The sequence below is a fragment of the Eumetopias jubatus genome, unplaced genomic scaffold, assembly GCF_037043125.1.
Source record: "Eumetopias jubatus isolate StellerSeaLion01/CBP00866 unplaced genomic scaffold, mEumJub1_p1.0 scaffold_6, whole genome shotgun sequence".
Taxonomy (NCBI): Eukaryota; Metazoa; Chordata; class Mammalia; order Carnivora; family Otariidae; genus Eumetopias; species Eumetopias jubatus.
Genome location: NW_028274812.1, coordinates 14,361,744 through 14,376,313, shown reverse-complemented (window position 1 = coordinate 14,376,313; position 14,570 = coordinate 14,361,744). Strand labels below are relative to the sequence as shown.

Sequence of the window (14,570 nt, the reverse complement as noted above, 5' to 3'; positions counted from 1 at the left end):
CATTTACCTATATAATCCAAACATTCCACTACTATTTTTAAGAGAAAGGAAAGCACAACGCTTATCTTACAAAGACTTGTACACGGTTTACAGCATTTTCATTTCTAATAGCAAAAAATGGGGTGGCGGGTGGGAGGCAAATGTTCATTAAGAGGTGAATGTATGAACAAACTGGTATATCCAACAGGATACTGCTTAGTAAGAAAGAGGAATTATAAATACTGGCACACACAAAATGGATGAATCTCAAAATAATAAAGTATGTACTCTGACTAATCTATTTATATAAAATTCTAGAAAAGGCAAACTAATCAACAGTGACAGATCAGTGATTACACCTGGGAACTGAGGTGGGATTACAAATGGACAGGAAGAAATTTCGGGGATACTTAACATTCATTACCTTAATTGCAGCGATGGCTTCATGTATGTATATACATCAAAACACCAAATTATACTTTTGAATGTTGTCCATTTTGTCAGTCTTACCTCAAGTTGCTTACATCACCGATGATAATTTCATGGGCAGTTTTACTGGATGACACACCCATTAATCCATTTAAGATAAATCCTCTACCTCAAGCGTCCACTGAGATGAGAGGCAAAGGCCTTGAGAGTCTTTGAAGCTCTATTGAGAGGATCTGAGGCCCACCCTTAAACCTTTAGGACTTTTGAGTTCAAACTCTTAGAATTTCTCCATATTCATACACAATCAACTCTAGAATTAAAGAATAAAAAAGTATGTACCCTTGTCTTGGGCTCTTATTAACACAGATGTTCTGAATGCAGTCAAAGATAACATTCTATTTTACATATTTTTAATCTTTCTAGTATTTTTATGTAGCTATTTAACCAATAGTTTTAATTAGTTTAGTAATAGATGAATTAATACATTAGTATTTCTCAAAGTGTTCCTTGGTCTCGCATTGCATCATCTTGGGATGCCTCTTTCAAGACCCAACTCCACAACTACTAAATACTGGGAGTGGGAGAATACTGGGATCAGAATGGAACCTGGGAACGTCACAAGATTCCCAGATGAAGAGGCACAAATGGAACCAACCCAACACCTTCACACATACAAATGCAGTCTCTTAGTTTTGTAATTTAGTTGTTTCTAAGATTAAGATGTTTATCAAAGTAAAAAGTTCACATTACTTATTAAGCTTGTAACAATTTTATTCATAAGAGGTACAAAATTTACATGTATATATATACACACAAGAGATCTTTATTTTACTTTGACATAAAAAAATACAGAAATATTTACATATGTACAAAAATATTAAAACATACAGACTTTACAAATAGGAAAAAGATTTCACAAAGAGTACTTTTTGGGAAATATACACACTGAAAAAGAGGTTAAAGAAAGATGACAAAACATTTAAATTAAGAGACTCCAGAAGATTATTTCGATAGGTATTAATTTGGTAAGGCAAATAAAATGTCTCAAATGTTAATAGATGGTAAACAAGATATATATTTAAGATTATCTAGGTAAAATTGCATGGCTTTCCTTTAGCATAAAAATTGAATCAGTTTTATTCTATCCCTGAATCACAAATATCAGAGTTTTCCTTTTTCCTTAAAATATTTTAATTTTCTGATTTATACCAAATTTTAAACTTTTTCACATTAAATTGTAAAATATTTAAGAGGCTGTATACTCTCTTTATTCACCAGGGCAAAAAATCCCATGTACTACATTGATTTCAACACAAAATTGGAAATGAAAATACATTTACGTTTTTTAAATTAAAACCTAACATTTTCTAACCTTCATGATCAGGTACAATTGATTTCAAGACATCACAATCGTCGTAAATTCTTCTTGCTCTTTTTAGTACCAGGTAGAGGACCTATTTTATAACTGGCTTTTAGGGGTTTGCTATTCGAACATTCTTTGGTGGTATGATAATTACACAAACACCTTGTACAATAATCAAATCCACAGCCTTCTCTTTTACAGATCGCCCGCTGTAAATAGCAATCATATTTTGCTGGTGAATTACAGCGAATACAGGCTTTAAGGCTTTCATTCCCTTTCAAAGTCTTGGCAACCTAGAAAGAAGAAAATCCATAAACAAATTTTAGTGAGGACTGAATGTAATTTAGGTAGAAAAAAACAAGGAAGGTACCTCTGAACCTTCCCCAATATATGAATAAAGGACCCATGCCACACATAAGACAACTCCTGCCCTTAAGGAGCTCACTGTTCAGTGAGATAATTATCACTTGTCAACTGATCTAGTGGCTATTTCCTAATGCTTTTAAATATGTTCTCTTTTATTCCATGAATGCTACTTACACATCAATGCCCTAACTTAAATGTCACCTTTACTGTGAAGCCTTCCTAGTGTCACTTGGGAGTTGGTTGCTCTTTAACCTCTAGTTCTTTTTTTTAGAAGCACCTATCACATTATATGGCATTTAATTTTATGTAGCCATTGTCCATTCTAGATTGCAAGGCTATGAAGGGTGCCATGTTTTCTTATCCATGAATTACCTGACAGCAGATGCTCAATATGTTTTCTGAATAAAGTTACATGTTGTATTAGTAATTACATCATCAACACTTAAGACAGAAAATTAAACTTCACTATATATAATTCATACTTAACTGACCAACATGAAGGTAGTCAGCAGTCAACATTTTATTTCAAATATGCACTCTTAGGTAAGATTATGGTTTCTTAAATTAAGCTTGCCAAATTATCCATGTGCTGAGTAGAACTTATAATACACATTATCCAATGATTTGAAAGTACAATAGGAAGGCTTCAATTTCTGAAAGCTGGCCCTTTTTCTGTTTAGTTCTGTTCCTCAGATATCAAAGGCAGCAACTGTAAAAATGTATATCGAACAGTTTGGTAAGAAATTTTAAAATCAAGGTTCTTTTAGTATTTCTGAATTAGATCTTAACATCACTGAACCGTCAAAAGCAATGTCAAATGGTATCTATTTTCTACATAGAAAGACATCTTTGTGTACTTTCCTAATTTGATTACTTGAATTAGGAAATCAATTACTTGAAATGGTTTCTTGGTGGCCAACATTTCTGAGAGTAGAATGAAGGGGCTATAAGATAAAATCCCCATTAACAATTCCCTAGTAGTTCTAATTATGCTACAATTAAATTTAAAGTTCTCTGTTTCTTACTCTAAATCCTTTTAACAATAAGTGTCCCGTAAGTTTCTAATTTATTGACAAACAAAAAATTACCTCAGAGAATTCATTGTGTCGGCTGTAAGTAGAACCTTTCTGATCACCTAGATCGGATAACTTGGTTTGAGCACCTTTTTGGGTGTAAGTCTGGGCTGCTGACTTTTGAACAGAAGCTAATGCGGTTCTGAACATAACATATTCTCTTGTTGAAGCATGTGGTGAAAGCTTAATGTTCTTTTCCTAATTAAAAGAAATGTTTTAACAGGACTTAAAAATATTCTGTTTTATTCTCAACAATCAGGCATTTTTATTGTTTGTACATGTAAAAAAGGGCAAATGAGAATGTAAAAATTTATCTGTACATCCAATTTATCTGCATATGCTTTAAATACAGCCACACACTATACACAGACAATACAGAAATTGCAAACCAGAAATTGAGAAAGCACTTTAAATACTTAGCCTATATAGCATTAAGTACATCATTTATAAAGTACTAATGCCAAAACAAAGTCATCCTTTTCACCACCAGTAAATGGCAAGTCATGTTTAAGTGTCACATCAGTGTGATGAATGGATTCCAAACCTTTTAGATTAGAAAATTTTCCATTAATACCACCTTATCAATAAAGACTCTGAACTCGGATAACTTAAGCAATACTTGACTTTAAAGTTATACAGCATATAAGTAGCAGCACCAAAATTTAGACCCAAGTCTGCCAACCCTAGGCCTGAAATTTCAAACATGTATTGATACCCTCAGAAACATCTCCAAATTTACCAAGTTCATTTTGGAAGGCAAATGAATTCCCTTCTGCACTAAAAATCTTCAATATGTTGAAAATTTAACTGAAAAAATACAAATGGCAGTGAAGATTAGCTATATGGTCAACTCCTATTATATTATTGGAGAACTGAGCAATTTTCCCTTTTGGACATTCCATTTCTAGGAAGAACTCAAGAAATAAATGACTTAGGTGGGATTCCTTTATCTTTGAATTTTGTTTAAGGAGTTCTAGTGAAAAGCAAAAATGCTTTGTGAATGTAAAGGATTTCCAGATTACCTGTTATCTGTCCCAGTTTTCACTATTTGTAAAGGTAAAGAGCACTAGCTGTTATATTTTAAAATGAAAACATCAACTGCAAAGACTTACAGTAACTCTCTGTATTGCCTTATTGTACAACTGAAATGCCCCTTTATCATCTTCTAGAATCTTCTTCCAAGTTGTGCTCACTTTAGACATACTGGAAAAGTAAAAGATTATAAAGGAAACAGTTAAAGCATCACAAAGAGCTAAAAGGAATAAATATACTACAAAACATTAACAGGGCAAAAAAGAAATTTCTATTAGTAGTGCTTCTCAAACCTGTTTATTACATCAGAATTGCCTGAGGTACTTAAGATTTTAGAATGCCCCAGGCCTAGTCATTTGGGTTTATGGGTTTAAAAAGAGGACCAGGGTTATTGTTAAAAGCTCCCTATCAAGTCATTCTAAGAGCATTCAGGCTTAAGAACCATTGCTTTGTACTTCATTTTTTCACAACATCTGCAAACACCAAATAAGTAGCCCCCATTGTACATACGACACCATGTTAGCTGTTCAATATCAATAAAAGTTGTAGCCAAATTTCAAAGTACTGTAGGACACACTGCTATCAGTAGACATCAATTTCAAAAACGCATTGTTAACAAAAGAAGTACAACCTAGATGTCAATCATCCCCCAAGAAGCTAGCCAACAATAAAAATCCATACTCACTTTTGTTTTGCTTTAGCTATATTTCGTAAAGACCAGTGTAAAGTAACACTCGCAGAGTACCTCTAAATTTTTTTTCAAAAAGCTAAAAAATGAATCTGATTCATCAGGCTCTAATCCAGTGGTCTGTATAATTAACTTAATTCTGTTACTTCATCCTAACTGATCTTTGGTGGAATAAGGAATGATAAGGTTTCTAAGAAATAGTCAAAATCAGATCATTTGTGGGTTTCCATATTTTCAGTCAAACCAAGGAGAGCCTACATTAAAAATGGCCTACAAACATCAGCAACTATTTCTTACTTTCAAGTATGACAGAAGTCATAAACCCTACTGGTCCTATATACCAGAACTAGGATGTTGTTTTATAGTTAAGCATGTATGATATAGCTGAAAATTTCTTATATTTTAGAAATTTTCAGAAAAGGAACAAAAATCCCAATTTAACAAAAACAGTTTCCTAATATTTCATAAATATGAAATGTGAAATAACTGGATTAAATGTTTACTTAAAAAATTATCTTTCTTTCATCTTAGTGGCATATAAATGGTCAGATACCAGCCATCAGGCAGTCATTACCTCAATTAAACAATGCAAAAAGACTACCCTATTTTGTGTCTTTGTATGAGTTGGTAGTCCCAAGTCATCCAACAAAAATGTTCAATGGATTATACTAACACTCAAAAGTAATCATACTTACTTGATTAAGTCCATATCATTGAGCTGTGTTAAAATATTTGCTAAGAGATGTCTGAGTCCCCTTCGAAAGAGTTCACTGAGAATATCTACACATTCTAGGCCCATCTTCCTGCCAATTATATTCTGTAGTTTAAAATTTTCACTGGATATAAATTCCTTTAGTTTCTCCCCATCTATTTTAGGATTTTGCTTGGCATTCTTTTTTAATGTTGAACAAACCATTTTTGCAAAATGAAGAGCCGGCAGCAAGTTTTTGCTGGGATATTGGTCTGGGCTTTGCATCTGTAGGCAGGATTGTGGACTGTCACTGAAATTTTCCAAGGGAAGGCTACCCTCTTCATGTTCATTGAAGCCACTTTGCTGAGAAAATGAAGAATAGCCACTGTCTTCATAAGGTCTACTGGTCTCTAGTTCTTCTATTTCATTTGAACTATTAAGTATTTGTTGCACATGTTGATTTTCTTTGTTATGGAAGGGCTTGTTTTCATTTTCAGTTTCAAGTTCTACAATCCTGGGGCTCACAATTGGTGACCCAATATCTGATAACCTTACATAGTCCTTAATACAGTCTTCATAAGAACTTTCCAAATATGCAGGACAGGAACCTAGTCTTCCAGTGTCATCAGGCTTTACCAATTTAAGTCCAGAATGAATATGGTCATAGTTAAAATCACATTTCATTTTGACAGAAAGAGTAGAATTTTCTTCTTTACAACCTATAAAACAACAAAAAACCATTTACTTAATGACAAAATTTTCATACATCTCTACTTCTTAAATTGGGATATACAGAGATAAAATTACTTTCCATTCTCTCAGTATTATGTATTACCTATGTAGCTATGAAATTATTCAAGTTTATTTACTGAGATGTGACAATGAGGAAATAGTACTTAAATCTTAGTTAAGTACATACATCTTATTCTTTTTTTTTTAAGATTTTATTTATTTATTTGACAGAGAGCGAGCGGAGAGGGAACACAAGCGGGGGAGAGGGAGAGGGAGAAGCAGGCCTCCCACAGAGCAGGGAGCCTGATGTGGGGCTCGATCCCAGGACCCTGGGATCATGACCTGAGCGGAAGGCAGATGCTTAACAACTGAGCCACCCAGGCACCCCAGTACCTCTTATTCTTTTTTTTTTTTTAAGATTTTATTTATTTGAGAGAGAGAGTGAGAGAGAGAGAGCACACGAGGGGGGGAGGGTCAGAGGGAGAAGCAGACTCCCTGCTGAGCAGGGAGCCCGATCTGGGACGCGATGCCGGGACTCCAGGATCATGACCTGAGCCGAAGGCAGTCCTTAACCAACTGAGCCACCCAGGCGCCCAGTACATCTTATTCTTAAAAGGGGACTTCAAAAGATTGCTTTTAGTGCATAATTGTAACATTTGACTTTTAGAGTCTCCAGCTGATTGAGTAAAAAATATTGGAAAAAGGTACTATTTAACACCTATCTGTACTTATGGAACAAATAAGGAAATGTGATGCATTCAGTGGGGTCTGGAGTCAGAGAAATCCTTAAAGTAATAAATGTTTAAGATTTAGACATTAGCCGTTTATTATAAGCCTTACAATAGTTAATCAAGAAATCTGTAAGTAAGCTTAGAGAAAGAACTCAAAGTCAGTAAATTTAAACACCGATCAGTTAAAATCTACCTGAACCCCCACAACTTTCTAAGTTTTATCTGGATCAGTGGTATGGGTGAGTCTGATATAACTAAGGTGTTTGTCTACTCTGCTGGATAGTGAACTCAAGCAGAGGGACATCTCCCTTTATCTCCATTACGTGCTAGAAATAGAAACTCTGAGATCTTCAATTACTGAACGAAGATTTCTCATGACTAATTAACCAAAGAGCCAGAGGAATTAATAGTTCAGGTACCAATCAGAAGATTTCGTAAATAAGAACAATACTATAATCAGTATAAGATACAAGAATGTGAGGGTGGTTGGGCAGCAAGTGTGCATTACTGTTCAGTTGTTTTAAATAACTAGAGAAGATAATGTACTTGCTATTTATGATAAGTAGCATAAAAGGGAAGAACCAATAATGATACTATTAGCAAACCATGCAATTATTTCTGGTTATTATTCATTAGAATTCACACTTCACAGAATTCAAATTTAAGCTTAAAAAAGCCAAAGACTTGTTTATTAGGATTGTATCACCACCCCCATGGCCTAAAGAAATCAGTCAAGCTACAATTAACAGGCAGCACTTAAAAATATATTACAGCCATGTTTCTCAATCTCTGCATTACTAACATTTTAGACTGGACAATTCTTTGTTGTTGGGGGCTGTTCTGGGCATTTTAGGATGTTCAGCAGGCTTTACCCATTTGATGTCATTAGCAACCCCTACCGCCTGAAGCACAATAAAAAATGTCTCCAGTCACCAGTCATTGACAAATGATGGGTTGGGGAGACAGTGGTGTCAAAATCTCTGCCATTCCTCAGTTGAGAACCACTGCTTTAAAGGATGACTAGGATTTTGTCAGGAAGTAGAGGTTGGAAAAAGCATTCACTGAAGGTTAACTTGAGCAAAAGCACAATTCTGAGAAGGAATATAGTAGATGGGTTCAGGAAAATTACTTAGTATTACTGAAGGCAGAGTATATGAACTGCAGATGCTTCAAATGTCTTCCATACCTACTATTCCCCCTGCAAGCCAATCATAGGTAGTTAACAATTTATCCTGTCAGTGTATGTACCAGTCAGTGTGGTTAGTCTGTACTAAGTATTGGTAATCTGTGTCCATGTTAATTTTACAGTTTTTATTTAGAGCAAAACCTTTAAGTACTAAAAGGACTTCTGTAGGTAGGTAGTCTCTTTAAATTCCCAATGTTTAACACAGCAAAAGACAAGAGTATATGCTCCAGGACTCCATTAAACCTTGGAGTAGTCCTAAAAACTAGTTTCAAACTAAGTTCAAGGACATAAAAAGCAAATAAGGAATATACATTTTCTAACACCAACATTAACCATAATTCTAGAACAAATTATTCTGAGTGGTTCTCTTCCACCCAGGAGATTAAAAAATTCCAAGAGATTGTTTTAATTTTTGCCTCAAGAATTAAGTACAACTTACATACAGCCACATTCTATTTGAGGATAAAAAAGTAGAAGCTACCTACAAAGACATATTTTACTGTTTAGTTGCCTAAAGGGAAGAGGCCTGAAACTAACTGTACTTCAGAAACTTAATTCTTTTCAAAGGCCTTCTTCCTCTGCTCCTACTTTTTTTTTTTAAGATTTTACTTCTTTATTTGAGAGAGAGAGAGGGAGAGAGCACAAGTGGGAGGAGCGGCAGGCAGCAGTAGGAGAAGGAGGCTCCCAGCTGAGCAGGGAGCCCAAGGTGGGGCTTGATCCAGGACCCTGGGATCATGACCTGAGCCGCAGGCAGGCGCTTTAACTGACTGAGCCACCTAGTCGCCCCTCTTCTGCTCATTTTTAGAACCCAGTTACTGGGAAACTATGTTTGTTGTAGAACCCTTTCATTCAACACCACACTTTGAATATGAACAGCTCTTTAAAACTTAGACTTAATGATGATTCAAACATCTTATAATTGTTTAGAAGTTTACAATTCCAATTTGTTTTCAAACACTTGCTCACAACCTTCTGATGTAGGATGAAGAGGTATTATTACCTTCTTTTTACAAATGAGGACACTGAAGCTCAGTTAAGTAGCTTGCCCACATTTTGACACGTAGTTAAGAGAGACAGATTACCCTTATTGACTATAAATTCAGTGTTCATTCCACTACCTCACTTGGAAAGTGAGATAAAAGTATATAAAAAAGTAGACAAGTATAGATTCACAGACTTTGGGTTATAATCCAATATTGCCTTATTAATGTTGCTGATCAAATTGTTTCAGCTTTCACCACTGTTAAGTTCATGTCCACTTGAAATACTTCCATTATTTTGTTTTTGGAGCATTTCTTACTTTCTGGCATGAAAAGATGCTCTAGGCTCATCTTGTATTTTTCCTGTTCCAGCCCTAGAATTACTTATTTCTCCAAGAACTCTGGTTCCTTTTATTGGTTCCAAAATCTGGATCCTGGTTGTAGGTTTAGTTTTAAAATGTGAAATTATGTAACATACTTTATTATTATTTTTTAATTATGTAATATACTTTAAAATTGGAGAGGTAGAATGGTCTGTAGAATTTCAGGGTATGATGGATTTATTCACTGTGTAATAAAGAGCCTTGAGGGGTTGAGTTGAGATATCCGGTTTACATTTTCAAAAGATCATTGGCAACTGTAGAGAATGGACTGTAGGAAGGTACAAGTGGAAAGAGGAAGACTAGTTAGTAGTGTGTATCACAGGCGTCCAGAGACTGGGTAACTGATACCAGGATGACTGCAGTGGAAATGGAAGATAATTGGGTGGATCTGAGATCTACTTAGGAGAGTCAACAGAACCTGCTGATGCTCTGGATGCTGAATGAGAGAAAGTGAAATGAAAAAAATACCCTGGGGTTTAAGTCTTCAGCATCTAAGGTATAAAGTGTTATTTGCTGAGTCAGGAAAAACTGAGGCAGTTAACTTTTAAAGCCTGTTTTCTCATCTCCAAAATGGGGTTAAGAACATAAAACTGGACTAAATGTACGGCAGAGTCCCATCACATATGGTATTTTTATCACATTTTTAAACCAAATCCTTTCATAATGCTTTTATTGCAAATCACAAACATCTTAAAAGTAGCAAAATACATCCCACACTGTATTCCAGATTATACACTTTTTCTAGGAATCAGATCCAACTTCAAGTAAAAATATTTGCTTAGTCGTTTGACTAGCTTTGTGACATAAAATATTCAGTTAGTTCCTTTCATTTTTTCTTTAAAATGGAGATACTAATATCTACCTCATGTTGTAGGGTGAAGATTCAACATGCTGCATTTTAAAAATCTCATTTACCAACACACTGTCCAATCATGAAAAGGTGGTATTAGAGTTAACTGTACCAAGTTGGACTTCCATTTAACTTTCCAAGTCAGAGCAAACGCTCCATATTAAAATACCCGTAGTTAAATAGGTTACAAGGCTTAAAAATGTTTACAACTATCCCAATGTTAAATGACTAAGTTCTACAATCTGCAATACCTACTATAAGATTATCACCATGTGCCCAATGTTAGGCATGGCTATTCCTTAAAAGTCTGAGACCCCCAAGGCTTGCAGCCATAAACTGCAAATCAGCCATCTCTAAGAGAAATTTTAGGAAAGCCCGCCTTCAAAAATACTTGGAGGCAATAAACTTTTAATCTCATTTTCTCAAATTTGTAAAATGGGAACAAAATTCATTGAGATAGCAAATATTCTGAGGAGCAAAGTGGTAATACCAGACGACTGGATTAAATAATCAAAATACTACTTCTTAAAACCATCAAGCTTCAGAACTTCATGGGGAGGCTTCTGACTGAGGATCATCTAGAAATAGATTTAACCTGTTAAAATTATTTTTTCCTCGAGTTTTCTAGACTCCTTTTCTAATGAAAGGAGCATCTTTCAGTGACTGCCAAATATCACAAAATCGAATCGCTAATTAAAAAAAAAAACATTTTTGGTGCTTTCCGAGGTAAAATAAATGCATTTGGATCTCTTTTCAGATAGCAACAAAGAGGATAAAAATATCCGTTTGAGTGCCTTCCACGCTAACCGAGTTTGGGAATAAAGGACTACCTAGTTCTTCAGGAGCGCAGGAAAAAAAATAATTCTTCAATTCTCAGAAAATCAGCTACATAAGGGCAAGTTCATCGTTTTGTATTAAAAAGTGCTTCCACCCGCCCCCCCCCCCAGCCTTCCTCCTTTTGACCCCAGGCCTTGAAAACGAGTTACTGGGCAAAGGGAAAAATGGAGAGGGGGGGTTTAAAAAAAAGAATGTTTTTGTTTGGACCTCCTTGTACAGCTTGGCCCGATGAGGGGGTCCCTCCACTTGGCGGGAGTGGGTAGGGGTAAGACCATGGAAATCCTAAGGGGTCGAAGAGGTGGCCCCTTAGGGCGCGGGCCGGGTGGAGGAGGCGGGAGATAAGCCAGCAGGATCTCCCGCGCCCGCCAGCAAGAGTGAGGCGGCGAAAACCCGGGGAAATTGCCGGCGGACCTGCGGGTGCGGGGCAAATACGGCAAAGGGGCGCAGGGAGTGGGGCTCAGGCACCTGGCCAGACCCCGGGGGCCGGCGGCTCGCGAGCCCTGTCAGAGCCCAGGCCCCAAGGTGGGGGAGGGGAGGGGGCATTTGGCGCCTCTTCAAGCGGGGTGGCGACAAGGAGAGGTAGATCCTGAAAGGGGAGAAGGGCGCCCTGAAAGGCCGACACCGTCACCTCCTTCGGAGCTGGCGTCCAGGTTCCGCGTGGAGGGAGGGACCCGGGCCCGCCACTCGCCTCGCACCCATGGCCTCCCCTCCCTGAGCCCCAGCCTTCTTTCCCCCCCTACCCCAGGAACCGCCGCCGACGCCCGCTCGGCCCGGCCCGGCGTGGGGCGCACGCCCGGACTCGGGAGGGGGTCGGGCTCGGTCGTAGCTGCTCCCCAACCCCGCACCCCTTCCTGGAACGCGTGCTCCCCGCACCCTCTCCTCCTCACTCACCGTCTGAGGGGCGAGGGCGCCCGGCGGCTGTCAGGGCGCTGCAGCGGCAGGAGCTGGAGGGGGGCCGTGGGGAGCAGAGGCAAGCGCGCTGGCTCATGCCGGTGGAAGTGGGGTCCGCCTCAGGTGAGGAAACAGCCACCACAGCAGAGGACCCGGTCGTCCGATTCACAGACCTGTATCTCCCAAAAGGCGCCAGCTGGTACTTTTAAAATCTTTGAATTTGGTGCCCAAATCCGTACGACCCAATGGGGTGCGTGGCTCGCACGCGCGCCCCAATAGGAAGGCGGCGGGAGGGGGGCGTCCTCACCCACGCCCAATTGGAGGCTGCCGGGGCGGGGCCGAGCTGTGAGGCCCAACCTCCCTCCTTCTCCCCGGCCCCGCGCGTCCGGAAAGATGCAGAGAGAGGGGGCGGGCCTAGGGGCGAGGCCTCCCAGCGCGGGGAGGCCGCGGCCAGGCCGCACGTGGAGGTAGCCTACCACGCATGCGTGAACCCGCCAGGCTTCCTTCCGTCTTGGGAAGAGGTGTCCTGCAAGTCCTAATTTCATCCTGAAGGCAGCTCCGGCTTCTGTCTGAAGATCTCCAGTGGGTACAAAGGGTAGCCGACTTTCTTCGATCAGCACACAAGCGGGTGTTTGGTGAGCGGCGACTCCGATCGTCCGGGAATCCAAACTTTCCGGAAGACGAGCCCACCCCCCAGCCCTTCTTAGCCCGCCTCTCTAGGATTTAGGCGCGCTCCTCTCTCCCTCTCCGTTTCGCCCCTCCTTCTGCCCTCTGCGTTTGCGCAGGCGTCTGTGGCGGGCCGTCGCTTCAGAGTTGGCGGGGTGGCGCTTGCGCGCTGGGGATCCCTGCGTTTCTCTCGGGCAGAGGAGCGGGCGGCGGTGGGTGGATGAGCGTGGCTTCCTGCGCGTATGGCGGGTCTAGCGGCTGGTACGGCTGCAGACCTGGGGCTGCGTCTCCCAAGGGCCTTCCCGCGGGGGTGATGGCGGGAGTCACTTCTTGTAAGCATATTTATTTGTATTTTCAACCACAGTTCTCCAGTCACCACTGCTTTATACGGACGTTAAGTTTATTAAATTTGTATCTACGCTTTTCTGGGTTTTTATTTACTTCAGGGTCCAAGCGCAAGAGACAGTAGTCCTGCAACAAAATAAATTTATAAAACGTCCTGCCGTAAGAGTTCCGGTTCCCACACCCTAGGGCTGGAGGCCTCAAGGCAAGGGAATGATTTTTTTAGTGATGGCAGGGGAATGGGTCGAAGTATTTATATAAGTCTTCGATGACAACTGGCACCATATTATTAGTCATGCTGAACTTTGTTCAGAGTATGCACTTAAGTGGTGAGAGTACATTCCTTGCGTTCAGCTTTTTGGCCACAGCCCAGTGCAGCCACGGGGTGTAAGCTCCAAAAAGCCCAATCTCCGTCTTTGCGGCTCTCCCTCTTGCTTTTCTGCAGCCTTAGGGAGAGTTAATACTTGACTTACGGCTAAGTGTTCAGTTAAATTGGTGGCAAGTCCCGGTGAGGCAGGGCTGAGATGGGGTGAGTTCTGCAAGTGCTGGGTGGATCCGCTTTGTGCAGAATTGTGATAATGAATTCATCATGGTGTTCTGCATTACTTTTCATCTTTTAGAATGTTGCTTTAAATTAGTATTTTTCTGGATTACTGAAATTTGGGCATCCCCTAAAGTTTTGCGCCTCAGTGATGGTGTCCCACTCGCCTGCCTTAGCCTGGCCTTGGAGCTAGGTCTGGGAGATAGAGGGTTGAAAAGACAAAAGTCCTATCCTTCAAGTTTACATACTAAGGGAAAAGAAATTGAAGTTACCAATTTCAGTGCAGGAAAAAGCAATATAAAACAAGATAATGGGGTAGAAAGTGGGCAGTAAGGGCATTGAGTAATGACTTCGGGTGGTCAAGAGGGCTTGGGAGCTTTGAACCAAGATCTGACTATTGAGTGGGCAGTGCAGAGATCTGTATAATAAGCAGAGGGCAGAGATGGAAAGTGCTTGGCTTGTTTCGGGGCTACAAGGACGTCTAGAGCGCATTGAGCAAGTGCAAGAGTGGGAGATTAGGTCAGAGAGAGAGAGAAGCCAGATCCTGAAGGATTTTGTACGTTTACATGTGGAGTTTTGAGTTCTTCTGATTACTGTGGTAGTTGGAGGGATTTCAGCCAGGGAGTGATTTATTGAATGAATGTTAAAACTATAGTAGCTTTTTGTCTTCTAGGCATTTTTTTTTTAAAGATTTTTTTTATTTATTTGACAGAGAGAGACAGCGAGAGAGGGAACACAAGCAGGGGGAGTGGGAGAGGGAGAAGCAGGCTTCCCGCGGAGCAAGGAGCCCGATGTGGGGCTCCATCCCAG

At 39.7% G+C, this 14,570-nt stretch overlaps 1 protein-coding gene across 2 annotated transcripts; it reads right to left on the bottom strand.

Annotated features, from left to right (window-relative positions):
- Positions 1–1,481: 1,481 nt before the first annotated feature.
- On the bottom strand, positions 1,482–12,729 carry FBXO5 (F-box protein 5). Of its 2 annotated transcripts, XM_028103364.2 has the most exons (5): positions 12,212–12,729; positions 5,626–6,340; positions 4,323–4,413; positions 3,226–3,408; positions 1,482–2,064 (listed from the first exon to the last, which is right to left on the bottom strand). In XM_028103364.2, exons 1-5 carry the CDS (start codon positions 12,306–12,308, stop codon positions 1,813–1,815), a joined length of 1,338 nt encoding a protein of 445 aa, XP_027959165.1. In that variant the 5' UTR covers positions 12,309–12,729; the 3' UTR covers positions 1,482–1,812. The 2 variants fall into 2 exon arrangements, with proteins under 2 accessions (XP_027959165.1, XP_027959166.1); XM_028103365.2 differs by lacking the exon at positions 3,226–3,408.
- Between the last annotated feature and the right edge of the window lie 1,841 nt (positions 12,730–14,570).